Source organism: Borostomias antarcticus, assembly GCF_949987555.1.
Source record: "Borostomias antarcticus genome assembly, chromosome: 21".
NCBI lineage: Eukaryota > Metazoa > Chordata > Actinopteri > Stomiiformes > Stomiidae > Borostomias > Borostomias antarcticus.
The window spans coordinates 12,287,396-12,303,905 of NC_140254.1; the positions used below are offsets into that span (position 1 = coordinate 12,287,396).

At 47.1% G+C, this 16,510-nt stretch overlaps 1 protein-coding gene across 1 annotated transcript; it reads left to right on the top strand.

The window, feature by feature from the left end:
- Window positions 1-1,160: 1,160 nt before the first annotated feature.
- slc39a4 (solute carrier family 39 member 4) lies at window positions 1,161-13,573 on the top strand (the record flags this gene model as incomplete). Its single annotated transcript, XM_084454936.1, has 12 exons — window positions 1,161-1,370; window positions 2,103-2,381; window positions 2,479-2,659; window positions 4,769-5,277; window positions 6,984-7,152; window positions 8,509-8,681; window positions 10,487-10,666; window positions 11,552-11,647; window positions 11,931-11,985; window positions 12,065-12,214; window positions 13,119-13,306; window positions 13,445-13,573. The coding sequence occupies 12 exons, from the start codon at window positions 1,161-1,163 to the stop codon at window positions 13,571-13,573; spliced, it is 2,319 nt and encodes a 772-aa protein (XP_084311062.1).
- Window positions 13,574-16,510: the final 2,937 nt, after the last annotated feature.

The window sequence follows — 16,510 nt, forward strand, 5'->3', positions numbered from 1 at the left end:
CTCTCCTAACCCTGCTACCCTGCCTCCCTAACCTGCTACCCTGCCTCCCTAACCCTGCTACCCTGCCTCCCTAACCCTGCTACCCTGCCTCCCCTAACCCTGCTAACTTGCCTCCCCTAATCCTGCCTCCCTAACCCTGCTACCCTACAGACCTGCCTCCCTAACCCTGCTACCCTGCCTCCCCTAACCCTGCTACCCTGCCTCCCCTAACCCTGCTACCCTACAGACCTGCCTCCCCTAACCCTGCCTCTCCTAACCCTGCTACCCTCCCAGAGCACCAGGAATTACATTATCTTCTTGTTCTTCACAAGGTCCTCTAACACTAAGTACAATCTACTCAAAGGTGTAAATTCACATCTCAGCCTCAATACTCAAAGCACAGGTGTGAACCTGTCTGCAGGCGTCATCCTGCTGCACCTGGTGAGTGATCTCAGCTCCATCTCCCCTCCGGGGTGGACCTCCTCTGTAGGACTGACTGAGAACCCCCCCCCCCTCTTTCTGTCTGACACTATCATTAGGAATAGCATTACATCATGTTGTGTACAGCATCACATATGTAATCATGTTGTGTACAGCATCATATATGTAACCATGTTGTGTATGACATCACATGTCATCATGTTGTGTACAGCATCACATACACAATGCTGACTCCAGAGTCCCGTTAGACAGGCCTGATAACTGACTGCTGATGCAGTCTAATGGTTTTATCTCTGAACGCATCCAGGACATCCCTGTGTGTGTGTGTCTGTGTGTGTGAGAGAGAGAAAGAGAGAGAGAGAGAGAACGTGTGTGTGTATTTATGTGTGTATTGCCTGCATATTTGGTGTTTTAAACTATGTTAACATTAGCGGAGTTGAGTTTCAGTACAGCCGCGATGGAGTCAGGCGGGGTCCCCCCCTTCCCTGGTTCAAATACGATAGAGGAGAGAGGCACGCCTGTTGACCAATCAGGACACAGGTCGAGGGAATCAATCTCCACCTGCGCCGTCCGTAGGAACCTGCTGCAGTGTGTGTCGTGTGTGTGTGAGTGTGTGGACTATCTGCGCAGCTGGTAGCCTATTCACCCACAATTTTATTTGGAATTAAGTTAATCAGTTTCTTTCTACAGTTTTTTTTTTTAAATAAACTTTTAAAACAAAACTTTAAAGATATCAAAGAATGGCGGGTTCATCTCTGCTGGTTCGCGTGTTCCTGGTCCTGATCCTGGGTCTGCTGGAACCCGGTCGCTGCTCTCCAGAGGACCGTGTGTTCACTGAGGTGCTGGAGCTGCTGTCTCCAGGGCAGGAATACCTGGACCACACGGCTGTTCGCTCCTTTTTTAAACTGTTGGAGCAGCGTGTGCAGTGCCGTGGAGTGTCGTGTGAAAAGGTAATTTCTTTACTCGTCTTCTACTCGGGTAAGAAGGGTCGAGGTCCAACCCGCACCTGCAGCCGCTGCGCCGTGCGCGAGCCTGTGTGATGTCCCACGACGTCTTATAAGTGTTAATAAACTGTTTTTAAATTGTTTTTATCGACGAGTAGGAAGGCTAGCCTACACGATGAACATAACTAAACGTTTTATTTTTTATTTTTATGAAATAAAAATTGGAAGAAATTCCATATCAAATGGTTAATTAGCAATTTGCGATCCAACATCAAAACTGTCTGGTTCGCTTTTATCACTTTAAGTAATGACTATAGCCTATGTGGTGTGTATGTGTTAACAACAACTATTCCGATTGGAACGATTTGATCAGTGAATAGATTCATCAATCTTTAGTCTAATAGACATGAAAGAAAGAAATATCTTGACTGTCAAAGAGACCTTTAGTCTAGTAGCAGGCAGCTGAAGATAAAGGAGGTGGAGTCACTCTGGACGGTGATGGTTTCGGGTGAGATAAAAGAGGAGTCATTCTGGACGATGGACTCCAGGTGACTAACAGCTCAGCATAAGAGGGTGCTGTACTTTCTCCTGGTGGCTAGGACATGGCCTCCATGTTAGCTCCTGTAGTGGAAGCAGCTAAAGCCTAAGCACTGTCTTTTTCAGCCTGCCTGGATCTAACCCTGTGTGTGTGTGTGTGTGTGTATATGTGAATGTGTGTGTGTGTGTGTGTGTGTATAGTGCCATCCTGCTGAGTCTGTAGGTCAGCTGGTCAGTAACTATTCCAGTGGAGAAGATGGAGGTCTGGGGGCGGGGCCGTTCTCCAGGGTGGCTGAGGGGTGTGGCCTCTACCTTAGTAGCCCCGCCCTGGCCTGCAGGGCTATGGGGGAGGGGCGCTGGGGGGAGGAGACGGACCGCTTCCTCCGGAGGATCACCGAGCCGCTGGGCTCTCTGGACCGCTCTGGGCTGGACGCTCTGCTTCTAGACATCGAGCAACACTACAGACCTGCTCACTGCCAGGTGGGTCACACGTCGTCCCGGTAACACAGACACCCCATAATAACCTTGGACGGTCTGTGATCTCACCTCCTCCCTCTCCTGTCGTCATGGTTATCAGCGGCATCTGACGAGCAGTGACATCCTGGCAGAGGGCGACGCCGGCGTTGCCGCGGTGATGGGGACCATCGTGCTCCACGTCGTCCGTGGCGACTGTGTGACCGGCCGCGCCCTCCCTGACGAGAGCTACTTCCTCAGCTTCATCATGCAGCGTCTCGGCAACGACAGCATCACCGTCTCAGGTAGTGTACCGTTACCATAGTAACTATCAACTTCACTGTCTCTGGTGCTTTACCGTTACCATAGTAACTGACAACTTCACGTCAAGAATGCAGCAGAATACAGGATGGCAGGGTTGGGGTCTGGGGTGTTGAGTTAGTGGTCAGCTCAGAATACAGGATGGCAGGGTTGGGGTCTGGGGTGTTGAGTTAGTGGTCAGCTCAGAATACAGGATGGCAGGGTTGGGGTCTGGGGTGTTGAGTTAGTGGTCAGCTCAGAATACAGGATGGCAGGGTTGGGGTCTGGGGTGTTGAGTTAGTGGTCAGCTCAGAATACAGGATGGCAGGGTTGGGGTCTTGGGTGTTGAGTTAGTGGTCAGCTCCATGCAGCTGTGCGGTAATGTTTCCTGTCTATGTTAATGTTTGTGTTTATTTTTGATCCCCATTAGCTGTGGCAGAGCACAGAATAAAAATTACATAAATTACAAAGACATGATACAGATAATCACATAAAGCATAACGACGTGACTAACTTCACATAAGACTGATTGATTGATTGATTGATTTTATTTGACAATTTAAAAAAAACAACAGTGTGTCTGAAAAAAAATCACACACATTATTGCTTAAAAGAACTGCCAAGGATAACACAAAAAGCTGACAGCTTATTTCTATTGTGGTCAATAGACAGGTCAAAAGACATGGACAGTATAGCCTACACATAAGGACATAACATGACTGACATGACATCACATCCTCGACTTGACTGACCTCACATAAGACATGCACGCTCTACACATAAGGACATACTGTAACAACATAACCGACATAACATCACATACACGACTTGACTGACATCGCATGACATGGACATTTACACAACGATATAACATCAAGCAAATAGACAGGTATTATGACATTACATGAACTAGCCGGCCATGACAACAGAACATGTTCCCGTCAGTATAAGACTCAACTGTGACGGAGGACGTCATCTGAGTATCCTATCAGATGCTTTTTAAAGGTACATTTATCCTGGGTACTTGTGATTAGAGCGGGTCGATGCACGTAATCAATGTTTGTGTGCTTTGGACAGTAGAGTGCCATTCCAGCTGCCCTGCCCTAACCCAAGGGTTTCCCCCATAAAGATCCCAATATGAAAAACATGCAGAAGAACAGATCGCTAACACTGTCTGTCCCTGGCAAAGACGGAGAGGAGCGCTTGGTTGGTCCCCGGGCGCGTCCCCTGCACACTGCGTACTGTCTGCTCCCGGCTTCCTTTGGGGGAAGGACGACGGGATGGGTTACGAGCAGCAGAAAAATTTCATGGGTGGACACTTCTTTCACTGTGTGTGTGTGTGTGTCTAATCACCGTGTGCTGTGCAAAATCCACTGTATGACTAAAAAAGTTTTGTTTTTTGTTTGTTTTGTTGTTTGTTTGTGTGTTGTTTTTGAACTGATTTCATTTGGTGTTAAATAAGCAGAACGTTTCCGTATCATTCTAATTCCCTGCCTCATCCTGCTGACAATGCAGTTCATGTGACCTGACCATTTCAGTGAGCCGTCTAGAGTTACTCCCAGAAGTGTAGCTGTTGTAACCTGTTCAACTGGTACTCACGGGCCAGAGTGGACCTTGAGCCAAGAAAAATATTTTATATATTTTTTAATTTTTTTTTGGAGCTAAACTTAGCAAACCTATTGCTTTCCACCCATGCAGATACTTTCCTTAATTCCAGCACCTTGGTCAGTTCATCACGTGTTGAGGCAGAACTATACAGTGTGGAGTCATCAGCATACATCACTACACTTGCTTCTTTTATGGCAGACGGCAAATCATTGTTTGTTTCCTGTTTAGATCTGGAGGCTCTGATGCTGTTTCCTTTTTAGATCTGGAGGCTCTGATGCTGTTTCCTGTTTAGATCTGGAGGCTCTGATGCTGTTTCCTGGAGACTCTGATGCTGTTTCCTGTTTAGATCTGGAGGCTCTGATGCTGTTTCCTGTTTAGATCTGGAGGCTCTGATGCTGTTTCCTGTTTAGATCTGGAGGCTCTGATGCTGTTTCCTGTTTAGATCTTAAGGCTCTGATGCTGTTTCCTGTTTAGATCTGGAGGCTCTGATGCTGTTTCCTGTTTAGATCTGGAGGCTCTGATGAAGAGTCTGGGGCTGGGAGGCAGTGAGGAGGACCATGTGGAGAGCAGCCATGGACCACAGGACCAAGACGCTCACCAGGACCAACACTCTCACCAGGACCAACACGCTCACCAGGACCAACACGCTCACCAGGACCAACACGCTCACCAGGACCAACACGCTGACCAGGACCAACACGCTCACCAGGATGCTCACCAGGACCAACACGCTCACCAGGATGCTCACCAGGACCAACACGCTCACCAGGACCAAGACGCTCACCAGGATGCTCACCAGGACCAACACGCTGACCAGGATGCTCACCAGGACCAACACGCTCACCAGGACCAAGACGCTCACCAGGACCAACACGCTCACCAGGATGCTCACCAGGACCACAGTCACCAGAACCACAGTCACCAGAACCACAGTCACCAGGACCACAGTCACCAGGACCACAGTCACCAGAACCACAGCGAGGAGGATCATGTCAGGAACAGCAGCTGGGACCAGGTAAACACAGACGTCAAACACATACTTTCTGACTTTGCACTAATGTTGCTTTATATGTTGTGCTTGATGAATTGTATGTCTTTTTCTTTGGGGCTGGGACTGTACTTTTTTGCACAGGTCATAATTGTAAATATGCTTATATTGCTGTCAACTGACTAGCAATTGCTGTCAACTGACTTACTTCTTAAGGTTAATAATATACAAGAGTGCTTTAACGAGCCTCTCTCTCCCCAGACGAATCTGAATCTGAATCTCTCACCCCAGGCCAATCAGAATCTGAATCTCTCTCCCTAGACCAATCTGAATCTGAATCTGAATCTCTTTCCCCAGACCAATCTGAATCTGAATCTCTCTCTCCCCAGACGAATCTGAATCTGAATCTCTCACCCCAGGCCAATCAGAATCTGAATCTCTCTCCCTAGACCAATCTGAATCTGAATCTGAATCTCTTTCCCCAGACCAATCTGAATCTGAATCTCTCTTTCCCCAGACCAATCTGAATCTGAATCTCTCTCCCCCAGACCAATCAGAATCTGAATCTCTCTCCCTAGACCAATCTGAATCTGAATCTGAATCTCTCTCCCCCAGACCAATCTGAATCTGAATCTCTTTCCCCAGACCAATCTGAATCTGAATCTCTCTCCCCCAGACCAATCTGAATCTGAATCTCTCTCCCCAGACCAATCTGAATCTTAATCTCTCTCCCTAGACCAATCTGAATCTTAATCTGAATATCAATATCAAGAGATACCTGTATAAATAAAGGTTAATAATATACAAGAGTGCTTTAACGAGCCTCTCTCTCTCCCCAGACGAATCAGAATCTGAATCTCTCACCCATATCATTAGGGCTAGGTTATGTAGCTAGAAAAGTCAGTTTGCCCAGCTGGTATGTTTATAGGCTCAATCCTATAGAATAGTTTAGTAACAATGGGTTGGCTACTCACTGGATCAATATTTTCAGTGGGGGACAGGACTACAACACCACCTGTGCTGTGGAGTTGTGGCACCAGGAATCTGTTCTGACCACTGTTTTTATTCACCACCATATCATGTTATTATGCGGATTAAATGTACTGTATGTCTACGCGACACAAAAAGCCTTTATATAAATGTTATTTTTTGGCTGGTAAAAAAAAAAGGTTTGGCGGGTTCAATTGTTACAATTTCAACCCCTGCCCCAGACCAATCTGAATCTGAATCTCTCTCCCTAAACCAATCTGAATCTGAATCTCTCTCCCCAGACCAATCTGAATCTGAATCTCTCTCCCTAGACCAATCTGAATCTGAATCTCTCTCCCCAGACCAATCTGAATCTGATTCTCTCTCCCTAGACCAATCTGAATCTGAACCTCTCTCCCTAGACCAATCTGAATCTGAATCTCTCTCCCCAGACCAATCTGAATCTGAATCTCTCTCCCTAGACCAATCTGAATCTGAATCTCTCTCGCCAGACCAATCTGAATCTGAATCTCTCTCGCCAGACCAATCTGAATCTGAATCTCTCTCGCCAGACCAATCTGAATCTCTCTCCCCAGACCAATCTGAATCTTAATCTCTCTCCCTAGACCAATCTGAATCTCTCTCCCTAGACCAATCTGAATCTTAATCTCTCTCCCTAGACCAATCTGAATCTGAATCTCTCTCCCTAGACCAATCTGAATCTCTTTTCTCAGACGAATCTGAATGTGAGTCTCTCTCTCCAGACGTGTTTCTCTGTGGAGCAGCTGGTCCAGATCCACGGTCTGAGCGGTTCTGTTCTGCTCCGGGATGACGTGGCCCGGCTCAGCCCGGCCCTGCTGCAGCAGCTGCTCAGCCAAGCCTGCACACACACACCCACCACACACCCCTCCGACACACTGAGCACCACGGAGAGTAAGTTACACACACACACACACACACACACACACATACACACACACACACCCACCACACACCCCTCCGACACACTGAGCACCACGGAGAGTAAGTTTTACACACACACACACACACACACACACACACACACACACACACACACACCACACACCCCTCCGACACACTGAGCACCACGGAGAGTAAGTTACACACACACACACACACACACCCACACATACACACACACACACACACCCACCACACACCCCTCCAACACACTGAGCACCACGGAGAGTAAGTTACACACACACACACACACACCACACACCCCTCCGACACACTGAGCACCACGGAAAGTAAGTTACACACGCACACACGCACACACACACACACACACACACACACATACCCGACCCAGCCCTCTGACACCATGGAGAGTAAGTTACACTCACGCACACACACACTCACTCACACACACACACACACACACACACACACACACATCCGACCCAGCCCTCTGACACCACGGAGAGTAAGTTACACTCACACGCACACACACACTCACACACACACACACACACACACACACCCCTCCGACACACTGAGCACAACAGAGAGTAAGTTACACACACACACACACACACACACACCACACACCCCTCCGACACACTGAGCACTAGGGAGAGTAAGTTACACACACACACACACACACACACACACCACCCAGCCCTCAGACACACTGAGCACCACAGAGAGTAAATTACACACACACACACACACTCACACGCACACACACACTCACACATTTTACACAGCCCTCTGACACACTGACCACCACGGAGAGTAAGTTACACACACACACACACACCCTACACAGCCCTCAGACACACTGAGCACCACGGAGAGTGAGTTACACACACACACACACACACAGACCCCACAGAACCCTCTGATACATTCACCACTACAGAGAGTAAAGGCCCATTCATACTCTACGCAAGCTACGCTAGCGCAAACTACGCAAGCTACCCAAGGCTACGTGAGGTGACGTTGACGCGACCTTGCGTAGCAACGTGTCATACCAAAAATTTTAACTTTTCAGGAGCGCAGGTGCTATTTCACATGAACAGATAGGGGCTCAAAGCACTCGTGATTGGTTGGCAGATCTGTCTCGCTAGAATTGCATTGGATGAACTTCCACAGCAATTCACAGTGGTGCTTACTGACAAAAACCTCACTTTTCATGCACTTGTACATGTATACACTCACACAACCACACACACACACACGGTCAGTCCCATGCTGTTATTACTGAGCTTCATTATGTTGTGATTATAGTGTTTCCCCTGAGTGTCATGGCGTCTCTGTCTGTAGAGTATGTCTACGCCAGCATCGCCAACCTGCTGATCTGCCTGACGTCTGCGTTTGGCATCGTGGTTCTGCTGTGCACCGCCTGCAGCAGCGTGTTCCAGCTGTCCATCCAGTTCTGCATCAGCCTGGCGGTCGGCACCCTCACCGGAGACGCGCTGCTACACCTGCTGCCTATGGTAAGTACACACTACTACACCTGCTACCTTTAGTACACACTACTACACCTGCTGCCTATGGTAAGTACACACTACTACACCTGCTACCTTTAGTACACACTACTACACCTGCTACCTTTAGTACACACTACTACACCTGCTGCCTATGGTAAGTACACACTACTACACCTGCTACCTTTAGTACACACTACTACACCTGCTACCTTTAGTACACACTACTACACCTGCGGCCTATGGTTAGTACACACTACTACACCTGCTACCTTTAGTACACACTACTACACCTGCTACCTTTAGTACACACTACTACACCTGCTACCTATGGTTAGTACACACTACTACACCTGCTACCTTTAGTACACACTACTATTACACCTGCTGCCTATGGTTAGTACACACTACTACACCTGCTGCCTATGGTTAGTACACACTACTACACCTACTACCTATGGTTAGTACACACTACTACACCTGATACCTTGAGTATACACTACTACACCTGCTGCCTATGGTTAGTACACACTACTACACCCGCTACCTATGGTTAGTACATATACCACATCTCATACTTTTTGTATACACTACTACACCTGCTACCTATGATTAGTACACACTACTACACCTGCTGCCTATGGTTAGTACACACTACTACACCTGCTACCTTTAGTACACACTACTACACCTGCTACCTATGGTTAGTACACACTACTACACCTGCTACCTTTAGTACACACTACTATTACACCTGCTGCCTATGGTTAGTACACACTACTACACCTGCTGCCTATGGTTAGTACACCCTTCTACACCTACTACCTATGGTTAGTACACACTACTACACCTGATACCTTTAGTATACACTACTACACCTGCTGCCTATGGTTAGTACACACTACTACATCTGCTACCTATGGTTAGTACATATACCACATCTCATACTTTTTGTATACACTACTACACCTGCTACCTATGGTTAGTACACACTACTACACCTGCTACCTTTAGTATACACTACTACACCTGCTGCCTATGGTTAGTACACACTACTACACCTGCTACCTATGGTTAGTACACACTACTACACCTGCTGCCTATGGTTAGTACACACTACTACACCTGCTGCATATGGTTAGTACACACTACTACACCTGCTACCTGTGGTTAGTACACACTACTACATCTGCTACCTGTGGTTAGTACATACTACTACACCTGCTGCCTATGGTTAGTATACACTACTACACCTGCTGCCTATGGTTAGTATACACTACTACACCTGCTACCTATTGTTAGTATACACTACTACACCTGCTACCTATGGTTAGTACACACTACTACACCTGCTACCCATGGTTAGTACACACTACTACACATACTGCCTTTAGTACACACTACTACACCTGCTACCTATGGTTAGTACACACTGCTATACCGGCTACCTATGGTTAGTACACACTACTACACCTACTGCCTTTAGTACACACTACTACACCTGCTACCTATGGTTAGTACACACTACTACACCTGCTACCTGTGGTTAGTACACACTACTACACCTGCTACCTATGGTTGGTATACACTACTACACCTGCTACATATCGTTAGTATAAACACTGTGTATGTGTATGTGTGTGTGTGTGTGTGGGTGTGTGTGGGCGTGTGTGTGTGTGTGCGGGCGTGTGTGTGCGGGCGTGTGTGTGTGCGGGCGTGTGTGTGTGCGGGCGTGTGTGTGTGTGGGCGTGTGTGGGCGTGTGTGGGCGTGTGTGGGCGTGTGTGTGTGTGTGTGCGGGCGTGTGTGTGTGCAGTTCCTGGGCCTGCATGTTCATGCGGGGGGCTCCAGACACAGCCATGGCGAGGAGACTCCAGACTATGTGTACAAGCTGCTGGTTCTGCTGGCGGGAATCTATTACTTCTACCTGATGGAGACGGTCTTCACCATCGTGACTCAGAAGAAGGAACACCATCACCACCCTCACCACCACGGGGTAGGGCTGCACTGTTCTGCTAATGGTCTCTACTAGTCTCTACTGGTCTCTACTGGTCTCTACTAGTGTCTATTAGGCTCTGCTAGTCTCCACTGGGCTCTACTGATCTCTACTAGTCTGTACTAGTCTCTCCTTGTTTCTACTAGTCTCTACTGGTCTGCTGCTCTCTCCTGCTGGTCTCTACTATTTTTAAGTGTCTGCTAGTCTCTACCGGTCTACTGGTCTTTACTAGTCTATACTAGTCTCTACTGGTCTCTACTAGTCTCTATTGTTCTCTATTAGTCTACTGGCTTCTTCTCTCCTACTCTAGTGGTCTCTACTCTCTCCTAGTCTAGTGGTCTCTACTAGTCTCTGCTCGTCTCTACTGGTCTCTACTAGTTTCTACTAGCCAACTATTGGGGAAAACAGACAGAGACAGAGGAATTTCAGATTAGATGTGGGTTTCAGTGGGTTTTATTTCCATCCTGTGATTTGAGGCTTATAAAAAGTCTCATCTTCATCTTCTTTTTATTGTATTTTATCTTCCATCTTATGTTCCCTGCTTTTATGTCTGTTTTTAAGTGAAGCACTCTGTGCATGTAATTTCCCTGTTATAAAGCACTTTGAGCTGCATTTCTTGTATGAAAGGTGCTATATTAATAAAGTTGTATTATTGTTATTATTATTACTAGTAGGCTCTGCTAGTCTACTGGCCTCTACTAGTTTCTACTGGTCTCTGCTAGTCTCTACTGGTCTCTACTAGTCTCTGCTAGTCTCTACTGGTCTCTACTAGTCTCTGCTAGTCTCTACTGGTCTCTACTAGGCTCTGCTAGTCTACTGGTCTCTAATAGCTCTCTCTCTCTCTCTCTCTCTCTCTGTGATCCTGGGTTGTGTTTGGGTATCCAGGAGGAGGCGGAGCCTCACCACTGCGACCATGGCAAGGTCCTGGAGATGTACCAGCAAGAGAAGAAGAGCAAACACACGGTCTCACAGACAGACCTGGTACCACCACACACACATACACACACACACACACACACACACACCCCCCGCAGTGGTGTCATGGATGAACCTTTATATCGGCAGACTCAGCAGATATGAGTTATCAGGCCCGTCTGACTGGAGTCAGCGTTGTGTTTGTGGTGGAAGGGATGCTGTAAACAGCATGATTACACATGATGTTATGCTATTCCATATAATAGTGTCAGAGTGACCTGACAGAGGTTGATTAGATAACACACACACACACACACACTAATCTGTGATGACTGATGTTGTATTTCAGTTGGACATAGAGAGCAATGAGAAACCGTTTCCACAAACACAGGAAGGTTCTAAAGGTGAGTACCAGGCTGTGTTGTCTAGCAGTGTGTACCACGGTTCACCTCCATGTCCTGACCAGAACTTTGACCCCCTCAGACCGGCTCCTCCCCTACATGATCACCCTGGGCGACGGGGTGCATAACTTTGCGGACGGCCTGGCCATCGGCGCCGCCTTCTCCATCTCCTGGAGAGCCGGCCTCGCCACCTCGCTCGCCGTACTCTGCCACGAGCTTCCCCACGAGCTGGGTGAGCCTACATCCCATCCCTCCACAGCAAAGCTCAACTCTACATCCCATCCCTCCAGAGTACAGCTCTAGATCCCATCCCTCCAGAGCACAGCACAGCTCTACATACCATCCTTCTAGAGTACAGCTCTACATCCCATCCCTCCACAGCACAGCTCTACATCCCATCCCTCCACAGCAAAGCTCAACTCTACATCCCATCCCTCCAGAGTACAGCTCTACATCCCATCCCTCCACAGCAAAGCTCAACTCTACATCCCATCCCTCCAGAGTACAGCTCTAGATCCCATCCCTCCAGAGTACAGCTCTACATCCCATCCCTCCACAGCACAGCTCTACATCCCATTCCTCCACAGCACAGCTCTACATCGCATTTCTCCACAGCACACCACAGCTCTACATCCCATCCCTCCACAGCACTGCAGCTCTACATCCCATTGCTGTAGTACAGCTCTACGTCCCATAATTCCACAGCATCCCATCCCTCCACGGTACAGCTCTACATCCCATCCCTCCACAGTACAGCTCTGCATCCCATCCCTCTAGAGTACATCCCATGCTTCCATAGTACAGCACAGCTCTACATCCCATCCCTCTGGAGTACGTCCCATGCTTCCATTGTACAAGACAGTTCTACATCCCATTCCTCCACAGTACAGCACAACGTCCCATCACTCCACAGTACAGCTGTAGATCCCATCTCTCAACAGTACAGCTCTACATCCCATCCCTCCAGAGCACAGTACAGCTCTAGATCCCATTCGTCCAAAGTACAGCTTTATATGATTGTTTTTTGAGATTGTCTCACAATGAAAGTGCTTCATAAAACAAATGTATTATTTTTATTTATCATTTATTATTATGTGTGTGTGTGTGTTTGTGTGTGTGTGTGTGTGCGTGCACAGGGGACTTTGCCATCCTTCTCCACAGTGGTGTGTCTGTACGGAGAGCATTGTTGCTGAATGTGGGCAGCTCTTTGACCTCCTTTGCTGGCCTCTACATTGCCCTCTCCGTGGCAACCAACCTGGCCACCCAGCAGTGGATCGCCGCGGTTACCGCCGGACTGTTCCTCTACGTGGGATTGGCTGATATGGTGGGTATGGCAACCATGGTCACATGTGGTGGTGCATCAGGGTCAGGGAGGCTGGCAGTCTGTAACGTGCGTGTGTGTGTGTATGTGTGTGTATATATATATATATATGTGTGTGTTTGTGTGTCTATGTGTGTGCAGCTCCCCACCATGGTTCACGTGGACAGCCGTCGTCCCTGGATGATGTTCTTGCTGCAGAACGTGGGTCTTCTGAGCGGCTGGGGCATCCTGCTGCTGCTGTCTCTCTACGAAGACAACATCCACTTCTAACACACACACACACACACACCTGCTGTCCCTGTACGAAGACCACATCCACTTCTAGCACACACACACACACATATATATATATATATATATATATATATATATATAATACACGCATACACACACATCCTGCTGCTGTTGTCCTGGTACGAAGACCACATCCACTTCTAACACACACACAATATACACATATAGACAAACACACACGCACACACACACATACATCCTGCTGCTGCTGTCCCTGTATGAAGACCACATCCAGTTCTAACACACACAGTACACACACACACACACACTAGTATTATTATTATTAATGCTGGTGGACACCAGCCTGGTGAAGGGAGAGAGTGTGTGTTTTAGATACAGTTTGTTTCAGTCCGGTGAAGATAGAATGTTTTAGTCTGTTTCAGCTTGGTTAAGATGGTATATTTTAGTATGATTTTTCTTGGTGAAGATGGTATATTTTACTATGTTTTAGACATAGTCTGTTTCAGCCTTGTGGACTTTGGATTGGTAAGGCCTTCAATATGGCAGAGGTGGGCGTGGCCCTGATTAAGTTCACTGTGAAGTCAAGAGCCCTACGTTTTGGAATGCACCCAAAGGCTGTGTTGCAAATCGCATACTTCTACTTTTTACTACCAGTTCATACTACAACTGCCTCTAGAAAGTACGTACTTTGCATGCAGTATGCATGCAATTGGGACATACTACCTTGTCATAATATTGCGAATGAATTGAACTTGAAACATCTGTCGCTGTCCATGAAGCGACATTCGTCCACAGCTGGGATTCATCAAAACGCCTTGGGTGGACTCACACACGTGATGTAATTTCCGCTGCACACTAGCCGGGCGTCGCCAGCCTGATCTCGCCAACTCACATTCCATTTCACTCCACAGATCAGTCTGGCCAACCGTTCAAACGGAATCCACTCCAACAGAAATTTGTTCGTGCCAATCACAACCGTTTAACTAATATGGGGCGGCTTAATAAGATGACGGAACAGAGGAGCGCCATAGAGGCATTTTCGCTGATTGGTTGTAGGTCTATCCAATTGCGTCCAGAGGCATTTTGATCTATGCCCGTTGGTAACGCCCCTTAGGAATCGGAAAGCAACAGTGAGTTTCCAGACCCTTCGCATTTTTGTGAATTGGGTCTGGCGAAGCCAGGCTAGCTGCACACTGGATTGTGGGTTAGAATAGCTAGAAAAGCCTGCTGGTTTGCACACTGCAGAATAAGACCGGATAGGATATCCTGGTATTTTTGCCATACTGCATGTGGCATACTATGTGTGGGGACATACTACATACTTTTTTTTAGCATACTATATAGTACGCAGCCATAGTTTGTTGCAGGATGTTTATCTTTTCACTGTATGTTCTAAAGATCAAAGCCAAGGAAATGATGCAGGATGTAGGCAATTTAATTATATAATTGCACATGATGATGCTGTTTCTGTATTTTCTTAATTGTTTGAAAACATAATTAAAGAACTTCACAATTTCAAAATGTGTAATTTCTTTTCAACCTCTGTATTTCCCCAGCAGTGACTGAGGAGCAGTAGGGTCAGGGTTGGGGTAGTCTCGCATAGCCAGACCTATATCCACACTTCGTTTACGCTGTGCCAGCGCCGGAGACGGGTCTGGCTGGACATATTACCATTCTGCAATAGGGGGGAAAAAAACACGGTATTTCTTTAAACCAATCACAGTCGTCTTGGGCGGAGCCAGCCCCGGATGTAGCGACGGTGCTCTTGCAAAATAGTCTGTATCGAATCTCATTGGTGCCGAGAGAATCTCCCGGCCCGAATCAGATTAATTTGTGTCGCCAGTCTCGCCACTGATTGGGCAGTGTGACAACGAATGACAAGGTTTATTGCCAAAACCTACATCCATTGAGTCAGACTAGAGTTGGGGTTGAGGTGAGGGTTGCTGGGTAATGACTCGAGTCCAAGTCGCAGGCTCTATCCCCATTAGGGTTATGGTTAGGCTCTATCCCTATTAGGGTTATGGTTAGGCTCTATCCACATTAGGGTTATGGTTAGGCTCTATCCACATTAGGGTTATGGTTAGGCTCTATCCACATTAGGGTTATGGTTAGGCTCTATCCACATTAGGGTTATGGTTAGGCTCTATCCACATTAGGGTTATGGTTAGGCTCTATCCCTATTAGGGTTATGGTTAGGCTCTATCCACATTAGGGTTATGGTTAGGCTCTATCCACATTAGGGTTATGGTTAGGCTCTATCCACATTAGGGTTATGGTTAGGCTCTATCCCTATTAGGGTTATGGTTAGGCTCTATCCACATTAGGGTTATGGTTAGGCTCTATCCCCATCAGGGTTATGGTTAGGCTCTATCCACATCAGGGTTATGGTTAGGCTCTATCCCCATCAGGGTTATGGTTAGGCTCTATCCACATTAGGGTTATGGTTAGGCTCTATCCACATCAGGGTTATGGTTAGGCTCTATCCACATTAGGGTTATGGTTAGGCTCTATCCACATTAGGGTTATGGTTAGGCTCTATCCCCATCAGGGTTATGGTTAGGCTCTATCCCCATCTCTGATATCTATCACTCTGCATATTTTTGGTATTTACAGTTTTTTTTTAATTCATTGTAATAATGATTTTATGCTTATTCTAAAATAGGTCTATATGATAGCCATAAAATAGCTGGGCTCTATGGCAGCTAAATCACGTATTTTGCTGTCTACTAGCAGACATATTGAAATTACATATGCGTGTAGACCACATTTCGCTGACCAATACCAGTGCAATATGAATTTGGAGAAAAACCTTCACACTAATCAATATAGTCTCTCGGCTGCTATTGAACAAATAATCAAAATGTGTGTTTTGTGACACGTTGATGTTGTAACCGCATTTTAGCTGGTTGAAAATATGGTGAAAATAAGTCTTGGACGTTCTGACCGAATATC